Source organism: Neodothiora populina (genome assembly GCF_041146345.1).
Source record: "Neodothiora populina strain CPC 39397 chromosome Unknown canker_contig_15, whole genome shotgun sequence".
NCBI lineage: Eukaryota > Fungi > Ascomycota > Dothideomycetes > Dothideales > Dothioraceae > Neodothiora > Neodothiora populina.
The window spans coordinates 1,743,032-1,760,568 of record NW_027191413.1 but is presented as its reverse complement, the minus strand read 5'-3'; the positions used below and the strand labels follow the sequence as shown (position 1 = coordinate 1,760,568).

The window sequence follows — 17,537 nt, the reverse complement described above, 5'->3', positions numbered from 1 at the left end:
CTATTTGATGAAAGAGAAAAGACGTTGCTAAATCCAGCATTTCCTCCCCTTGATATGTCTTCCTCATCTATGTCTACGTATCGACTTCTATGCTCGCTTCCGATAGCTCGCTCCCTGATTGGTTCGTATATACAGGGCATGCATCTAATCTGAACGACCCATGTAAGGTATCCTGAGCTCTATCCGTTTGTCTATTCATCTGTTGATGCATGCGAAATGGTCTGTCTCTAATCAGGCCTTTTAGCGAAGTGCTGTACTTTCGTTTCTGGGTTCCCCCTTTCCCCCCTTTGTTCTTTGCCTTTCGGTATGAAGATACTCGATATATCGACGAGAAGAGAGCACAAAAAAAGGATGACGCGCTCAATGCCGGGGGTGAGGAGGATGTTTTTTGCCGAAATTTTCGAAAACTCCGCTATACAATGCAATGCCGATGCCAAGACGCGCGCGCGCAAAGCAAGCAAGAACAGGCGTGCTATTTACTGCCTATGCTCTTTTATCTCTAGTTGTCGAGAAAGGTGAAGAGGTTGGTGTGGACGACGTTCAGGGCGCGATTGGCTTCTTTTTCGTCGATGACGCAGGAGATGTTGATTTCGCTTGCTCCTGTTTGATGGAGTTGTCAGCTGCTTGGTTCTGCAAATGGCCTGTAGGAAGTGCGAAGGCGGGAGGTAAAGGGAAGAAAAGAAAGGGAAAAAACGAACCTTGGGAGATCATTTCGATGTTGATGTTGTTCTCGCCCAAGACGCCGAGGAATCGGCCACTGATGCCCACCATGTTCCTGAGCTGTCGACCGATCAGACTGACAATGGCCATGCCAGGGACCAGATCAATGTCGCCCCATGCGCTGAGATCCTCGACTGCGCCCTTGAGCGCCGCGGACTCGATGTGCATCTCTTCCGAGTCGGGGCCGGCTCCGGACAGCAGCGCGACTTCGGAGTGCAGGGCCATGGAGACGTGGACCTCGGACGAAGAAATGAGGTCGACGGACAGATGCCACTTGTCTAGAACAGAAAAGATGGACATGAGGAAGCCGTGGGCGCGGGTACGCTTCTTCGAGTGCACGTTAAGCACCGTGATGCCCCGCTTGATGGTGACGGCAGTGGGACGTTTCGGGCCCGAGGTGTCGATGAGGTTGCTCAGGCTCTTGTTGCGGAACAAGGCGGGTTTCTTGCCGGCGAGATCGTCTGCTGCGTCGGGCCAGATGATGGTGCCCTTGTTGCGAGGGTTCTTGACGTTCTTGATGCGGATGGGGATGCTGGCCTTGATGACCTGGTCCATGGTGAAGGGGTGGATGACCTCGGATCCATAAAAGGTCAACTCGGCGGCCTCGGACGGCGTCACAGAGTCCAGCAGGCGCGCGGTCGGCACCTTGCGCGGGTCGGCGGTGAAGATGCCATCGACCTCCTTCCAGATCTGAAGCTCGGAAGCCTTGAGGCCCACGGCGACAAGAGCAGCGCAGAGGTCAGTGTAGCCGCGACCGATCTGGTCGAGAAGGCCACCGGGGACGTTGCCAAAGTAGCCTGTGATGACGGGGACAGCGTCTCCGCACGCGAGCACGGCCTCGGACAGAGCGTTGGCCAGATTGCGGTAGAAATCATCGTTGAGGCCCTTGGGCATGTCGAATTGGATGACGTCGCTCAGATCGACGTAGGCGGCCTTGACGCCCTGAGACTGGAGCAGTGCGGTCATGTAGAGACACGAGAGCTTCTCTCCCTTTGCGACAATCTTGTCCTCGGTGCGTCTGCTGACCTCGGTGAGATGCTGGGCGGACTCGAGGATCCTGACCAGACCGTCGCACTCGTCGTTGACTGCGGCAAAGTATGTCTCGAGGATGTCCGAGGCAGAGATGGTGTCTCTGGCGGCTGCCATGTGGTCCTCGCGGATCACGTTGACCATGTCGACATAGGCGCGGGATGTCAGCTTCTCCGCTTCACGAGCGGCGCGAAGGAGTCTGTTTGGGCGAATGCGTCAGTTCCAATTGGCCACCATGGGTGTTTTGCTAGACGAGTAAAAAAACACACACACCTGTTGGTGGTACCTTCACTTTTGGTGTAGGTGCTACGCGCAGAGCACACGACAGCGACCCTGTTCTCGCCGAGAGATGCACTGCGGTAGAACAAAAGGTCAGCCCCACCAGTTTCTTCTTTTGCAATTCCTGTCCAGTTGTGTCGAGGTATTTTTCTTTCTTTTTGTATTTGATTCAGAGGGCTCTCTTACAGCACAATGTCGCGTGCGATCTCGACGGCGAACTTGCCCACGCTGGTTCCGCCAAACTTTTGCACGACCCAATTGCCGCCTCCAGGGAGGTTCTTCTCCTGCTGGTGAGGTATTGATTGCTCGAAGCCGTTCATTGTGTTGGAATTCTGTCGGTCCGGAAGGGGGAGGAGAAGGGGTGTATTCAGACAAAAATATTGAGCGAGTAGATGGGATGAGTGGGTGTTTGTTTTAATTCAGAGTTTTTTTTTCTTTTCTGTTGCGTCCCTGTTCGGTGGATTGACCGGACCTGTTGTTTTGACTTAATTGTTGGAGATTTACACTGTGGAATAGAGAAAGAGGAAAACAGGTGTATATAAAAGTTCAGGTCCCACCCGACGACGGCGATGACTCGAAGTTTTGCTGCAAAGTGCCTGGCAGGCCCCTCCCACTTCCACCCACTAATTGCTACTATACGCGCTGCTGACTCTTGACCCTTTCCAACCGTCTCGCCATCTTTCCGGACTCGTTTTTCTTCACTGCAAATATACGCTTCATGATCATTCAAGTCACCCCAAAGAAAACAAAGCCCCCTTCCATCTCTCTTTGAACAATGGAACAACCAAGTCAGGCCCCTCGTCATCAATCATATGTCGTCCGTCATTGGGTGAGATTGGCGGGCCTTTTCTGCTCCACAGGCCACTAATTAACCCGACTTCTGTTCCGACATCGAATCGGGACTTCTTCTTGGCGCTTGGCAGGACGCTCCTACATCGCTGCTCTGGCTGGGGTATCCGCTCAGTCAGGCATTATTGCATGAACTGACAATGGAAGGTCGTAATTACCACTCGCTTTCAACGTTCTGTTTTTGAAACACTTGAGTGTTGATTGAATAGTATAAGCTGTATATACAGCACCACCAAATCCGATCTTGTCTCCCATCTTCCAAGTCCATATTTCACAACTGTATTACCATCTCTGATTACTCGAGCCATACTGCACGCACATGCAGTACATCTCCTGACCTGCCTTGTGACCTTACTCGTGCACATCCGTCTAAACATGATAATTGTGGACTTTGACTAAGCTCACACACGCATTAAACCATGCGGCGGCGGCGGTGAGTGTCAACGCATCACGAATAGCTAGCTATAACTCGCATGCATGCATGCATCTATCTGCAGTCCGCTCACCTGGCTTGCACGGATTCAGTCTAGTCCAGTCGCTCGTTTCTAAACTTGTCTTCAATATCTTTGTTGCATTTGGGCCCAGTAGTAGTGACTAGTACTAGAGTTCAATAATCACCCACATGAGCCTTTTCTTGTCTTTACTGTAGTAAGAGAAAACATGATGTGTGCCAGGAAAATCAAATACGCCTGTGATGATGATGATAGCAAGAAAAAGGGGGAAGCGGTGGCATTGTTGCCATGTCCTTCCTGCAGCAAAAAGGCCCCCGGGTGAATATGGAAGAAGAGCAGAAAAGAAAAAAACAACGCCTTCTTAAATGCTCATAAGTCTAACAAATAAGCGACACACACACACAAACACACACCAAAAGAAGCAGATATCAACGATATGACTCCTTTTCCCCTCCCCGCCGCCTGCCTCATCGTACAAAGGTTGGCATCTGACTGCCCAACAAGCACGCGCGCTCCTCAGCCGACGTGTACATGCTGCCTGTATCGAAGTGGATCGCTCTATGCTCCGGCTTCTTGTTCGTGCCCGATGCGCATGTCGTGTTCCTCGGCCAGGTGTCCATTGCCGTTCATGTGATTCATCTGGCTCCACTCTCCCAAGTCGCCGCCAGCTTCACTCTCTCCGTAGCCCTTCTCGGCAATGGCACCGCCTGCGTCAAGCTGCTGTTGCAACACGGCCTGGGCGCTGACAATCTCGGCGAGGCGCTTGAGTCGCGGCGTCTGCAACCACGAAGGTGTGTAAGTCTCCAGCGCCGTAATCACACGTGGCTCTGCGATCTCGTATGGGCCACTGTCTTCCATGTCTACCGCTGGGAGTAGCAAAACGTCCGACTTGGGGTCTGTGACCCGCGAGGCAACCGCCTTCATGATCTCGCCATTGATTGGCTGCTCGTAGTCTGCGACGAGATACTGATTCAACAGCTTTTGAATTTGGTTGGGGGAAAGCCTGTGTATCAAATTAGCATCTTGCAAGTCATAAATCATCGTATCAAACAACGTACATCCAACAGATATCCTGGATGATCTCAATGTCGTTGAGTGTCGCTTTCTTCAGCTGAAGCAACTTCGTAGCTTGCATCAGATGCTCAAGTTGTAGCGTGCCTTCAGGCATGTCGTGGCTCTTGCACCACTCCTCGATCCTAGTAATGTTGTAGTTGATCTGCAGACCACGCTTCCACGAGAGGAAATTCCTGCGCATGAGGAGGTCGTTGAAGGCAGTGACTCCAACCAGACGAAGCAGCTCCGTTATTGTCTGCGTGATGATCGACTCTTCTAGGTAGAAAGCCTTCATGGCCTTGAACACATTGTTCAGCAGTGATAGTAGGTTGTCCATGCTGAACGCAGGCGCGTTATTTGATTGAAGGAGCTTGCCAAGGAAGCGGTTGCTCTCGTTTGTGACAAAGCCAGGGAGAGATTGCGACTCGATGATGGCGGGCACGATCATCTTGTGCAACTTCTTCTTCAGCACCTTCATCCAGGTGTGGTAGATGTTGAATTCGAGACTTTCGAGATCGTGCTTGACAATCTCCAAGAGTCTGTCGTACTCGAAATTGTCCGACTTCTGTGCTTCATACCAATCTTCAGCGAGGAAGACAAACGAAAGCATCTCGTGCACGTTCGAGAGCCAGAAGGCTCCAGGGTTCACCGCTTCATCTCCGTCATGTTGCATGACCTCTTGTTGGATGGACTGCATCACGTTGGCAAGGAAGCGCTCAGACTCCTTGACAAAGCCGTTGTTCCACATCTCAGAAGTGACAAGGTTGATAAGGTAGGCCGGGAATAGGACCTCCTTGTCAGTTGGCTGAGGATTCGAGCCGGGTGAGGGGATCTTGAGGTTTCTGATGAGGCCCATTGTGACTTCCTCGTTGAGCGAGTCCTCGTTTGCGAGCAAGTTCTCGAGCTCCATCTCGACGCCTTCGAGATCAGGTCTGAACGTCGAGCCAGAAAGGTTTGGCTGGTGGCTGGTGGCTCCACCAAAGGCCATCGATACGGGCCGTGGGTTGTAGGTTCCGCTGTATCTGTCGGTATTGATCTGCTCGAAGCCGGCACTCCGCCTCTTGGGCTTCTTAGACGACACGAGGTTGATTAGGCCGCTAGGTTGAGAGGCGCCGCCGGTGCTGCCATTGAGGTCGCCACCTAGCGGCGCGGCACGCTTAGCAAGCTCGAGTTGATCTTGTAAGTCGGCCAGTTGAGCACGAAGGGACTTGGACTCATCCTCCGAGGCCACATGGCTATCCCTCGATTGTTGCAGTTCTTCTTCTGTCAAGCGCAGAGATTCGCGCAGCTGTTTCTCCTCCTCCTGTAGCCTGCGCATGTTCTGGGTGGACTCGTCGTAATTCTGCTGGAGCTTGATCATGTCTTGCTCCATGGCCGAGATCTTGGCCGCGGTTATACCAGCCTGGTTCGCCTCGGCCTGTAGCTCCTTCGACCTCGTCTCGAGTGTTTGTGTACGTGTCTTCCAAGACTTGAGCTGACTCTCGTAGTTCTCGAGTTGAGTCTTGAGGCCTTTGTTCTCTTGTCGCACAGCACTCAATGATTGAGTAAGCTCCACCACCTTGTTCTCGAGCTTGTATGAAATCTGCTTCAGATCGCGTGCCTCTTCTCGCAACCCCTTGTAATCCTTTCGAGCAGCCCTGCCTCTCCATAGACTTTGAGCGGTGACAACATTGCGTCGGTATTCCCGCCAGTCCTTGAGCTGATGATGCGATTTCCAGGCCCTCTGGATGGTGCGAGCAGCATTTCCTAGTCGTGTGTCGAGGATGTTCTTACGGCAGAGCCATCCTTTGGCCGCTGCTTCAAAGAGGATGATATTGTCGCGGATGCGTAGGAAGTTTTTCCTGTCTTTCTGGCCTCGCCATACCCGTTGGATGGTCGTGGCTCCCTTGACCTGCCGCGCGTCTTCTGCTGCCTGCCTTGCAAGACTCCCTCGTACGAGGGACTGAAACTCCCGGATGGATCCGGTGGCCTCAAGAAACCGCCTGCGATAATATTTGGCACGCAGGTTCTTCTGGATCATGACGGCTGCACTGTTGAGACGCTCGGCGCGAAGGTTCTCCAAGAAAGCGAGCATACCAGCGCGGAAGAAAATCTTGTTGAGACCCATCTGGTACTTGCTTGATGGATCCGCGTGAGAGGCTCCGAACACCCTTGTGAGAATCGAGGTGGCCATGTCCCTGGGCTCGTCCGTCCAATGTGACGATGGAACAAGCATGTAGTAACGCAGAGCAAATTCGGCGTAGGTCCAGCGAGTAGGGTATCCTGCGCAACTAATTCGGACAGTCTCTAGAACACCACAAGCACGTAGCTGACTGAGGACCATCGGGCCTTCGAATTTCCACGCCTCTTTCGCATCGTTTGGCTTGATACATCTGATGTAATGTGCCGCCGTCGAGTTGATGGTAGTCATCAGTTCGATCAACGAGGATTTGAACATGCCACCCAGAGTCGGTTTCCTTGTCGAAGCTGCGCCAGGACGTTTGCCTGGGCCAGCTGCTGCGGTCGGCTTCTGTATCAGACTGTCACGCTCTCGCACAGCACTCGCCAGATCCAGGAGCTCTGTCAGGAAGTCGTTTGACGAAGCACGGAGGACTTCCATGTGCTCATCAGGCACGGTATCTCTGTTCTTCTCGATGAATCCATCGGACTCGTATGTCACGTCGACGGCATAATGACAGACGGTGAATGCAGATTTGCCGAATCTAGGCTTCTTGTAGAACTTTTGCTTCTCGTTGGCGAACTGCTGGTGGAGCTTGGTGAGGAAGGATTCATCTGAACCCATCGGTAGACGAGACTCTTCGTCGAGCAAGGCCAGCACTCCGAGTTTGCCCTCGATCAGGTCAATACAGGGCTGGTTGTCGGAGAAGTCAATGAACTTCCAGTCAATCTCCTCTCGAACATACTCTTCTTGCTCCAGCTTGAAGACATGCGCGTTGAACTCCTGCTGCAGCTTCTCGTTGGCGTAGTTGATACAGAACTGCTCGAAAGAGTTCTTGGCGAAATGCTCGAAACCGTAAATATCCAGCACACCGATGAACGAGTTGACCTGCTCGAGGACTTCTGGTGGAGCCAGACCTTTGTTGATCGTCTCGACCAGCCAGTCGAACAGGCTCGAGTAGATGAACTTGGCGACGGAATCACGAACGACAATGGCTTGCTGCTGGGTGAGGTTGGACATGATCTTCTCCCCTCTAGTTACGAGCTGCTTCTTGACGATCCATTTGGCGAAGTTTTCGGGATCAATGCCGAGGAGCTCGCAAGCCTTGACAAGAGATGGCTCAGTCGGAGATAATTGCGAGTCGGTGCGTGTAGCTGTGACCTTGACGTTTCCAATTTGTAGCAATGCAGCGAGGATTCGCCAGAGTTGAGACTGCTGGTGCTCCGAGACACCAATTCTGGTCAGGGACTCCCTCGTGGCACGGAACTCCTCTGCATCATCAACACCATCGATCTGCGGCGCGCCGCCCTGGTTGAGATAGTCGAAGTTGTCGGCGGGGCCGAGAGCGAGAGCTTCCCTCTCGGCCTCAGTGGCACCTGCTACGACTTGGTAGAAGATGTGGTAGTTGCGCTCCTTCAGGGGCTGGAAGACGAGTCTTGAGCGCTCCAGGAGATATGTACGTATTTTTGCGCCAATAATGTCCGTCTCTTTGTTGAACATGATCTCAATGTACTTTCCGAAGCGGGAGGAGTTGTCGTTGCGAGTGGTCTTCGCGTTGCCGAAGGCTTCCATGACGGGATTCGTCGCGAGGATCTGCTCTTCCGTCTCACTCATGGTATCGACACGACCCCTGGAGCGGATTCCAGGTTGATCCGGGGGCTCTCGCGTAGCGAAGTATCGCATAATGTATTTGGCGCTGACAGTCTTTCCGGCTCCAGACTCACCCGAAACAACAATGGTTTGGTTCTTGCCGTCGTTCACCATCTCGCTAGGGAGACATCAGCTTCCTGTACACGCAAAGGGATAGAAGAGAAGATTGAGCTTACGCGAATGCCTCCTCCGCGATAGCGAACAAATGAGGAGCCTGGGTCTGGCGATGCTTTCCAGCATACACCTGTACCATGCCAGGGACATAGAGCGAATCCACCCTTGCAAAGGGGTTAGTGGCGATCAGGACGATACCACTGTATGTGTAGATTTCTTTTTGAGCATAGCGTAGCTTGATCGCTTGTAGCACTGTGACGTCTCTTGTCAGTAGATGCACATGGAATTGTCGCCGTACATTGTGTCCTTACCAGCAGGCTCGTTGAGATGTGAGAGATTCGTGAGATCATCGCTGGCCTCGAGCACCGCAGGGTTCATGAGAGGGGGAAGATCGGCATTGTTGTCTTCCTCGAGGGCGGCAACAGTGGTGTCGAACTCCCTAGTCTGCGTGCGATTATGTGGTTAATTACGGGATTGGAGAGAAAGCATGACGGAATTGACGGGCTCCTCTTACCTCTCCATTTGCCAGGCGAAAGACCAATTTGACCTTCTCGCCATCCACCGTCTTCTGCTCCACCTCAGACGCGACCCATCCCTCAACGGGGTCGGTCTGCCAGGCTTTGGTGCCGACGTCGTAGGTGGCCGACATATCAAATTGGGGGACTTGTGTTGCTATACCATTAAGCGGTGGTACAGAGTTGCGATGGTCGTAAAAGAAGGTGCTATGAACAATAAACGCAGGAGTGAGAAACAAGAGATATGCAGATGAATCGCAATCTTCAAGACTCCAGCGCTGTAGATGTTACAGAAAATCAAGCAACACCACTTTGTTGTTGTGATCAGTTTAAAGGGTTTAGACCGAACGTTGCAGTGGCATCAACACACACCCTCTCCAGTGTTTGTCTCTCCTTTTCCGGCTTAAACACACACGCAAGAAAGCAAAGAAAGAAGGAACGCGCTAGAACCAGTTCGTGGAGACGATAGCACTGCACTGGGTGTACGGCAGCTCTATCGAGTTTCAAGTGAGGAAAAAGAGGATGAATTAGCGGAGAGTCAGAAAGATAAAAAATATAGTATAATGATAATAATAATAACACTGCAATAGCAGTCACAAGGTACGGGAACGGTACAGTACAGTACACTTTACACTGCGAGAAGATACGAGTACCCTGTACTCCTGTACAGTACTTTGTATTCGTACCGGCCCTGCGCCTTGGCCATCATCACACTAAGAGTCCCCTGACCCCACAATATTAATCGGGGGAGCTTCTGCGGTAAAGACCAGCACGAAGACCAGGTCCACTGAGACCACTATGAGGTACGAATGAGACCGGGCAGAGACACATGCGACGTGCATCTGCATACCATGTCTGAAACCGCCGCTGCCGTATACCGGGAACAAGTGCTCCGTAATTCCATCAAAGCAGCCGAGTCCCAATATTGACGAATGCAGACGGGTCACAGCTTTTACCTGACGACACTCGGTTGATTGTCGACAAGTCTCAATAATGAGATTGCACCTGTAGCAATTACACCTCTTATGACTGGAAGAGTGCGTGCAAACTTCAAGGTACTGTAAAGTAATGAATTCTTCCCATTTCAGCAGAGGGTGGCCATGTCTAGCGTACACCGTCGCCATTGAGTTTCTGATCTATCCGTACTATTCTTTGCCCCGATCTTTTATTTACCTCCTTAACCAAGCCGTAAGGAAACATTTTTTTTGCCATCCCCGACGCCATGTTGAATGCTCGAAATACAGTCTAATCCGTTGCTCTCCCTTCATCTATCCATCTATCAATGTACAGACCGACAGATCTAGTAGAGAACTCTTGTCCTGATCCTCGAACCAAGGTCTTCCAGACTCTGGTACAGGTTCTTGATCTCCTCGGGGCCGACATTGCTAATATCGGCCATGAGGTAGGCGACATCACCACGCGAATCTGTCATGGTCTTGTCGACGTTGTGGTCTCCCCAGATCTCGTTGACACGTCTCAGCACACCGGGCACGTTCTTGTGGATGTAGATGATCTGGTTTTTTTTGGTCAGTACATGGTCAAAAGGCCCTGCAGCGTTCAGGCAAGACTCACTCGGACGTGGTTCTTCTCCTCGGAGGTAATGCTTCTAAGGGACACCTCGGGCAGGTTGACCGCACCGAGTGTCGTTCCCTCGTTAATGTAGTTCTTGAGAGCCTCGGCGACCTCGACACCGATGGCAGACTGTGCCTCCTCGGTGCTACCACCGATGTGAGGCGAGAGAATGAGGTTCTTGACACTGCGTAGATCCTCGGCCCAGCTGTTGAGCTCGTTGGTGAAGTAGGGTCCGTTTCCGGCGGGCTCGTTGGGGTAGACGTCAAGGGCGGCTCCGGCGATCTTGCCGCTCTTCATGGCATCGGCAAGCGCCTGGATGTCGACAACGCTGCCTCTTGAGGCATTGATGAGGTAGCTGCCATCGCGCATCTGCGAGAGCTGTTCCGTAGAGATCATGTTGGCGGTCTCGGGAAGTTCAGGCACGTGAAGGGTGACAAAGTCAGCACCCTCGAGCAATGCCTTGAGGGTAGGGACCTGGGTTGCGGTACCCATGCTCATGAGATTGATGACGTCGTAGTAAATGACCTTCATACCCATGGCTTCTGCCAGCACGGACAGCTGGTTGCCAATGTGTCCGTAACCGACGATACCCAGAGTCTTACCACGCACCTCCCAGCAGCCAGCGGAGACCTTGTTCCAGATTCCCTGGTGCAACTCCATGCTTCTGTCACCGAGCTGTCTGGCCAGTGCGATGATCTCGGAAATGACGAGTTCGGCGACGGAACGCGAGTTGGAGAAGGGCGAGTTGAAGACGGCGATACCAGCGTTGGCGGCATACTGGAGGTCGACCTGGTTGGTTCCGATGCAGAAGCAGCCGACAACGATGAGGTTCTTGGCCTCGCGGAGGACGCGAGCAGTGAGCTTCGTCTTGGAACGGATTCCGATGACATGGACGTCTCTGTAAATCCACTGCATCAGCACATCTTTCGATTCGTCTAGCCCGACTCCATGGTAAATCTCACCTGATCTTCTCAATCAGCTGATCCTCGGGGAGCGAAGTCTTGAGAGCCTCGACTTGGTAGCCTTGTCCTGAGAGGATGTCACGTCCGGTCTGGTTGACATTCTCGAGGAGCAGGACCTTGATGTCTCCGGTGTGGAAAGGCTTCAGCTCTCTCACGGGAGCCTGTTGAGCGCGGACATTTGAGAAGCTGGAAGGAGGGGAGGTGAAAGTCGCAGTGGGGCTGCTGCTGGGGTCGAAGCTGCTGGTGACGGATCTGGACGGGGCACCGCCGCCTCGAACAGGGATTGCTTGCGCCGAGGACATTGTGTGTGTGAGTGTGTGAGAGTGTGCGTGTGGGTGTATTCGATGTTTATGATACGAGTATATGTGTGTATGTCTCGTGTGGAAATACCAGGACAAGGGAAAACAAAAAGAGTAACTCAGCAGAGAAAAAGTAATTCAGGAATCAGGAGGAATATGAATCATAAAGGAAGGGACCTCACACTTTCTGAGCAGAGAGGGCAGGTACCCCGCCATTGTCTCGCAGAGTGATTTTTGGCAAGCGATGTCGCAATTCATCGAATTCAATTCATTCCAACGACTCAAGGTCACGCCGCCCACTCTTCGCTGAGCAGCCAAGACCTTCTTCTCCCTCCTACAGTTGTTTTCATTACTCAATCCTGTCCAACATTTAGCTGGTGTCGACACCGCGTTTTCCGCTCGATACAATTATGGCATCATGTGGCCCCCGGGGTATGTGCAAGTCTTCTCCGAGACATGGCCCCACGCTGGCTGTCAGCCATGTGCTGCTGTGATGTGCTGCTGCAGTGTGCCTTGTACCGTATGCTGTCTCTGCATAAGAAGTGTCTATCGATAGAGAATGATAGGCAATGATCTGCACGTTCACTCATTCATCGTCTGTCCATACCGTGATCGATGTACAGCACAGCACGTTCTAGACCACATGCTGCGATGAAATACGCGCACACACGCACACACACACCTACCTGTGCCTCAAATAGACTGTCCAGTTATTCCCAGGAAAAAAATTCAAAGACGTGCAAAGTGGCATTTTGAGTATGTACGCGAATCGCGACTGGTGTCTGACAGCTCTGAATCCCCCAAAGAGTTTCATGCCGCCGATGCTATCTGCCTCCTTCGCCTCGAGCGCCTTCCCCCAATTCTGTCCGAGATGAAAATTATAGAGGTAATAAAAAGAATCACATGGCCATCGACTGGTAAACGCCACTCTGAATCACTAAGCTGGTCCGCGGAAAGAATGATGCAGCGTCAAGGAGCGTGGCTTTTCAGCGTGTCGTAGATGCTGGGCGTGAAAGGCAATGATGTACATGGTGACGCCCCATAATGTAAATGGTAGCTCACCGAAGCCGAATCTGGCTGCACACCTTGACGGACATGGCTGTCGTGACAAGCGTGCTGATTTGTGGTGCTAGCACGTGCTGCTCATCTAGCTTTGCTTGCACTCGGCAGTCTCCTGCTTCGGCTTTGAGCCATCACCCTTGAAGACACACGTTAGCTTGATTCACTTCTCCCGGTGGCCGAAAAACACTCACCTCTTCGTCAGACTCCTCCTCGTCATCCTCGTCACGGCTGAGCTCGTCCTCATCCTCATCATCCTCGTCCTCGAACTCATCCTCGTCGAAATCATCGAATCCTTGTTCGAATTGCAGAGCCTCGCCGGTGAACCAGTCGATGGCGCGGGGAATGAGCTTCTCCTTGATGTCCTCACCGAGTTGGTAGTCGAGCTCGAGCTTGGCCTCAATGTCCTCGTCAACCTCCTCCTCGTCATCATCGTCAGTCGGAGGGGTGGCGGGGTTGAAGAAGTCAAAGAAAGATGGTGTGGGGATGGTCTTCTTGACAATTCGGGTTTGCTTCGTGTCTAGAGAAGTTGGTCAATATATGTGAATGGCACTTGTGTGAGGTGATCTGATCGTAATTACTCTTGTTGCGCTGCTTCTTGCTCTCGATCCTGACGGTGAGATCCTTGCCGTCCTTCCAGTTGATCTTGTCGCCTTCTGCGTGGTCGTAGATGAAGTCACCACCGTAGCCGTTCTCCTCCTGGTAGTAGTATGTCTTGGTGAGGGTCTTGTTGGTAAAGTATTCGTTGTCGGAAAATTCGAAGATGAGGCGGAAACCGGGGCGGTCGAGGTACTCCATGCGGATGTCGACGAGGGATTTGAGAGCGCCCTCGTCTCTGTCGGTGATGGTCTCGGCGAGAGTCGAGTTCTTCATGGCAGAGAGCCAGAACTCGGGGATACCCTTGATGTCTGCGGCAGACTCGTCGTCCTTGTCCTCGGAGTCGTCCTTCTCTTGCTCGTCCTCATCTTCGTCTTCGTCCTCCTCTCCAGCCTGGATCTCGGCCTCGGATGGCTCCACGGCACCGTTGATGATCTTGGCACGCTTCTCGTACAGAGGGGCGTACTTGGCGAAGAACTTCTTCTCGAGGGCGAGGACCTCGGCCTGGAACTCGGCCTCGAGCTTGGAGTGCTCCTTTTGCACACCCTTGAGGCCTGCGACACGCTTGCGAACGGGGGCAGGGAGGGACTCAATGTAGCCCGAGGACTTGCCCACGAGGCCACTGAGCTTGTTCTGCATCATCGAGACAAGCTTGGGGTTGGAGGCGAATATCGAGGCGGCAGCAGCACGGTCAAAGTCCTCTGCGACACGGGTCAGTGGTTTGTTGTGGCGAAAGATGTCTGATAGGATCAGGCGCACCTTCTTTGATGCTGGCAACACCAGGCTGCTGTGCGCGAGATGAGATGGGAGCCTTGTCGAGAGGAGTGTTCTGGGGAGTACTAGTGGTCGCAGGAGCATTAGTCGATGACTTGTTTGCTTTGATGACACGAACAGTCATGATGGGCAAGCTGTTTAGGACGTGTAGGATCGAGTAGGTGGCAGAGGCAGAGGCAGAGACAGAGACAGAACTTACGGAGCGACAGGGGGCTCATGGCGCTTATTACGGATTGGCTCCGACATTTTGTTGTTTGACGCAGGTAGTGATCGAAGGAATGGGTTGTGAGAGATATCAAATGGATGGGGACTTGAAGTGCGTCGTTGAGAGTCGACGTTGGGCCAAAGCTGTAGACTGGAGGAAGCCGATGCAGAAAGACGCAGCGGGCTTTTTCTTCCTTCCCTTCCAGACGCCCCCCGCAAAGGAAGGAAAGGGAAAGTCAGGGCAGGCAGGCGACAGTCTACGGTCAGCACAGCAACAGCTGAGAACAACCTACTGCTACAGTACTAGTCACCTAACGTCGCTTTTCGCTAGTTGTTGAAGACTTTTTCCTGGCTGGGTTCCTTGATTCGCCGACAGTAGTCTATATGAATTGTTTATCTCATGCACCAGTCTCTCGTCTTTTCTACTTCGTGGTCCTGCCGTGGCCCGCCGCAGTGATCCGCTACGAGTAAAGTCCAGATGTGCTTACAAGCTACCTACCTACTTAGGTATATAGAGGCTCAATTCAGAGTCATGTACCTGTGACAAGTACCTTGGCCTTTCCCTGCAGTGTTGTTGCTGCAATACTAAGTAAGTGTCTCGTACGAGTCACATGCCTACTGTGCTACGCTACTCCATCCCCCAGACCTCTGGGTCGTGCTTCCACTCAGATCCACAGTGTCGAGCCAACCAACCAACAAGTCGCGCCGAGCTACCTCACTGATTCAGTGCCCCTGCGTGAAGCATGTTTGGCCGATCTCAACCGGCCGGTCAATCACCTCCATATTGCACTTGCCTCGACCTCTGCAGACCTGCTGTTTGCTGGTAGACCGACATCTGGCTTATCCAGTAATAATGCTGGAATGTCCCTTCTGTGACTATCGCAGTGCAGACGCATACACTATCACTTTGCACGTTGAGACCAACCACTCCGACAGTGGCGAATCGCCTTTCGCAACCAGAAATGAGGAATCACTTGCCCTCGCGCTCACTCTGCAGCACGCGGAAGAGAGATACATGCCTCATGATACCGCCAAGCTCAGTGATGGTCCACGAGCCATCGCTCTTTCCCTGAGGTGCACAACTGGCTCAACAGAGCTGGAGCAGCAAGCCGAACGTGCAGCTGTAGGTACGGAAATAGACAAAGCCGTGAATGACTACGTCGAATGTCCTCACACTGGATGTGGTGAACATGTGTATCTAATAGACTTCAATGACCATCTGGATATTCATGCATCGCTAGACAGTCCATTCGCCTCCCATACCATCGCTGAAACAGCCAAGTCTGATACTGGCCACGAGGGCGACCCTGGCCATTCGTCTCGGTCGAGGAGGCCGTCCAAATCTTCAATCATTACATCCATTTCTAGTCAGACACATACAATAAATGAATCAACCGCTCGTTCATCATCTGTGCGTTCAGTCATTTCGAGTGAGGATCGCATGCAACGCACCCCCGGCCATGGTGGAGGTACACAAATTGGGGTGAGTAATGTCTACCAAACGTCAACATTGAGCGAACCCTGGGGCCCAGTGCTCGTTTTCGGAACCGACTAACAGGCGGAACAGAGGAAAGATCTTGGACCGTATGCACATGAGAAACACATGCCCAGATGGATGTATGATGAGCTGAGATATGGCGCCCCAATCCGAAAAGTCAACAAGATCGGGAAAGATGGCCGCATTGTTCGTGAGAGTCTTGTTGAGAATGAAGTGCCAGGCCTCGTGTCTGTGCTCGCCGAACTATCCTATGTCTCACGTACGGTCGAAAGAGCGTACCTGTGTCACCCACAGGTCCAGCATGTTCACAATCGCCAGGGCCATACTGGGTTCTGTGGCTACTTGAATGTCCAAATGCAAATAGCGTACATACAGGGCGCCCGCGCTGTAGGGCATGAGAAGTTCAAGAAGCGTATACCAAGCATCCTGAAAATCCAGGACTTGATAGAGAATGCTTGGGACCAGGGCATTGATACATTTGGCAGGCAGGACACCGGGGGGATTAGAGGCACTCGTAAATGGATTGGAACCACCGAGGTGAGCATATTGCTGTTGAGTTGCAGCAGGCCAAGAGTGGTTTTCTAAAAAGCCGTTGTCGGTCTTCCGCCATGGCTGAGCTCCTTGCTGAGATCTGCATCAGGTATCAGTACTCTACCAAGGTCTTGGGATCCCCCATCAGATAAATGAGTACCTTTCAGACAGGAAGAAGGAAGAAGAGAAGCAAACAAACAACAAGCAAAAGGCGTATGAACGTGTTCTCGACTTTGTGGAATCATACTTCCAAGAGCACTGCACCAAGACTGGCAGAATCACGATTACAAACAGAGCACCTTTATACTTACAGCAGCCAGGCCATTCGCTCACAATCATCGGGTTGGAGCGTCGCAAAGATGGTTCTCGAAATCTGCTGGTTTTCGACCCCGGCTTCGCCCCATCGAATACTATTCTTGGCTTTATCGGCAAACAAAACATACATCAGCGATTATCAGGGCGGGATATTGACATGCTCATGCGCGTTTATCGCAGAGGCGATAGAGAGCTGCAGAAGTATGACTGCTTACAAACTATCACGTACGCTCTCAGACGATGTTATTGTCAAGAAGCATGCTGACATCGAACTTTCAGGCTCACTTCTCTGGTCCCCTCATCGGTGTAGAATGCTAGTTGAATCACTTGGTGCCATGTACTCTGCTGAGAAACAGGTCCCACAAATCTCCTTGGAAGAGCAATCGGAGCCGATTCGAGCTTCCAGGTCTGGTACAGCAAGACGACAGACGAGAGTCTACACCCACCGGCAACTTTCTGGTTTATGCAATATATGTCCTGTGTTCGTTGCGTCGAGCCAGAGCATGCGGCCCTTGTGCTGTCGTGGCAACAACTGTTGGTCGTGCAGCACATGACACCATGCTCTTGAAGATATCTTACCTTGTTATGGGGAATTAGTCCATGATGCAGAGCCAAAACGGTCACGAGCGGTCCAGAACAGGTAAATCCGATTGGGCAATGACAAGTGCAAGAGACAGACTGGACTGAGCTTCCATGCTTGTGAATTGGACACGATCCGCCCTGGATAGTACAGAGGAAGAGAACCTCCGATGTGAGAGTGCCCGCAGGAAGGTTTGGATATCGTCAGTAGTGCACTTTCAGATAGCCGACATGTATTCTGATACAATCTCCGGCTTCCGTGAGTCGACGACCAGATCACACATGAGAACGCATTTTGGGGATCCAATGTCTGATATTTGTACAAGGA

The 17,537-nt window shown here is 52.2% G+C and overlaps 5 protein-coding genes across 5 annotated transcripts; 1 reads left to right on the top strand and 4 right to left on the bottom strand.

The window, feature by feature from the left end:
* Positions 1 to 499: 499 nt before the first annotated feature.
* AAFC00_002937 (uncharacterized protein) lies at positions 500 to 2,348 on the bottom strand (the record flags this gene model as incomplete). The annotated part of the gene is made up of 4 exons (XM_069342326.1): positions 500 to 600; positions 699 to 1,948; positions 2,023 to 2,103; positions 2,215 to 2,348. 4 exons carry the CDS (start codon positions 2,346 to 2,348, stop codon positions 500 to 502), a joined length of 1,566 nt encoding a protein of 521 aa, XP_069198831.1.
* Positions 2,349 to 3,887: 1,539 nt separating this feature from the next.
* Positions 3,888 to 8,953, bottom strand: AAFC00_002936 (uncharacterized protein; the record flags this gene model as incomplete). The annotated part of the gene is made up of 5 exons (XM_069342324.1): positions 3,888 to 4,332; positions 4,388 to 8,308; positions 8,367 to 8,556; positions 8,616 to 8,748; positions 8,819 to 8,953. The coding sequence occupies 5 exons, from the start codon at positions 8,951 to 8,953 to the stop codon at positions 3,888 to 3,890; spliced, it is 4,824 nt and encodes a 1,607-aa protein (XP_069198830.1).
* Positions 8,954 to 10,119: 1,166 nt separating this feature from the next.
* AAFC00_002935 (uncharacterized protein) lies at positions 10,120 to 11,655 on the bottom strand (the record flags this gene model as incomplete). The annotated part of the gene is made up of 3 exons (XM_069342323.1): positions 10,120 to 10,332; positions 10,392 to 11,289; positions 11,354 to 11,655. 3 exons carry the CDS (start codon positions 11,653 to 11,655, stop codon positions 10,120 to 10,122), a joined length of 1,413 nt encoding a protein of 470 aa, XP_069198829.1.
* A 1,144-nt stretch (positions 11,656 to 12,799) lies between these two features.
* AAFC00_002934 (uncharacterized protein) lies at positions 12,800 to 14,328 on the bottom strand (the record flags this gene model as incomplete). Its single annotated transcript, XM_069342322.1, has 5 exons — positions 12,800 to 12,850; positions 12,906 to 13,231; positions 13,293 to 14,009; positions 14,068 to 14,147; positions 14,282 to 14,328. The coding sequence occupies 5 exons, from the start codon at positions 14,326 to 14,328 to the stop codon at positions 12,800 to 12,802; spliced, it is 1,221 nt and encodes a 406-aa protein (XP_069198828.1).
* An 811-nt stretch (positions 14,329 to 15,139) lies between these two features.
* Positions 15,140 to 16,940, top strand: AAFC00_002933 (uncharacterized protein; the record flags this gene model as incomplete). The annotated part of the gene is made up of 4 exons (XM_069342321.1): positions 15,140 to 15,769; positions 15,854 to 16,321; positions 16,425 to 16,855; positions 16,910 to 16,940. 4 exons carry the CDS (start codon positions 15,140 to 15,142, stop codon positions 16,938 to 16,940), a joined length of 1,560 nt encoding a protein of 519 aa, XP_069198827.1.
* Between the last annotated feature and the right edge of the window lie 597 nt (positions 16,941 to 17,537).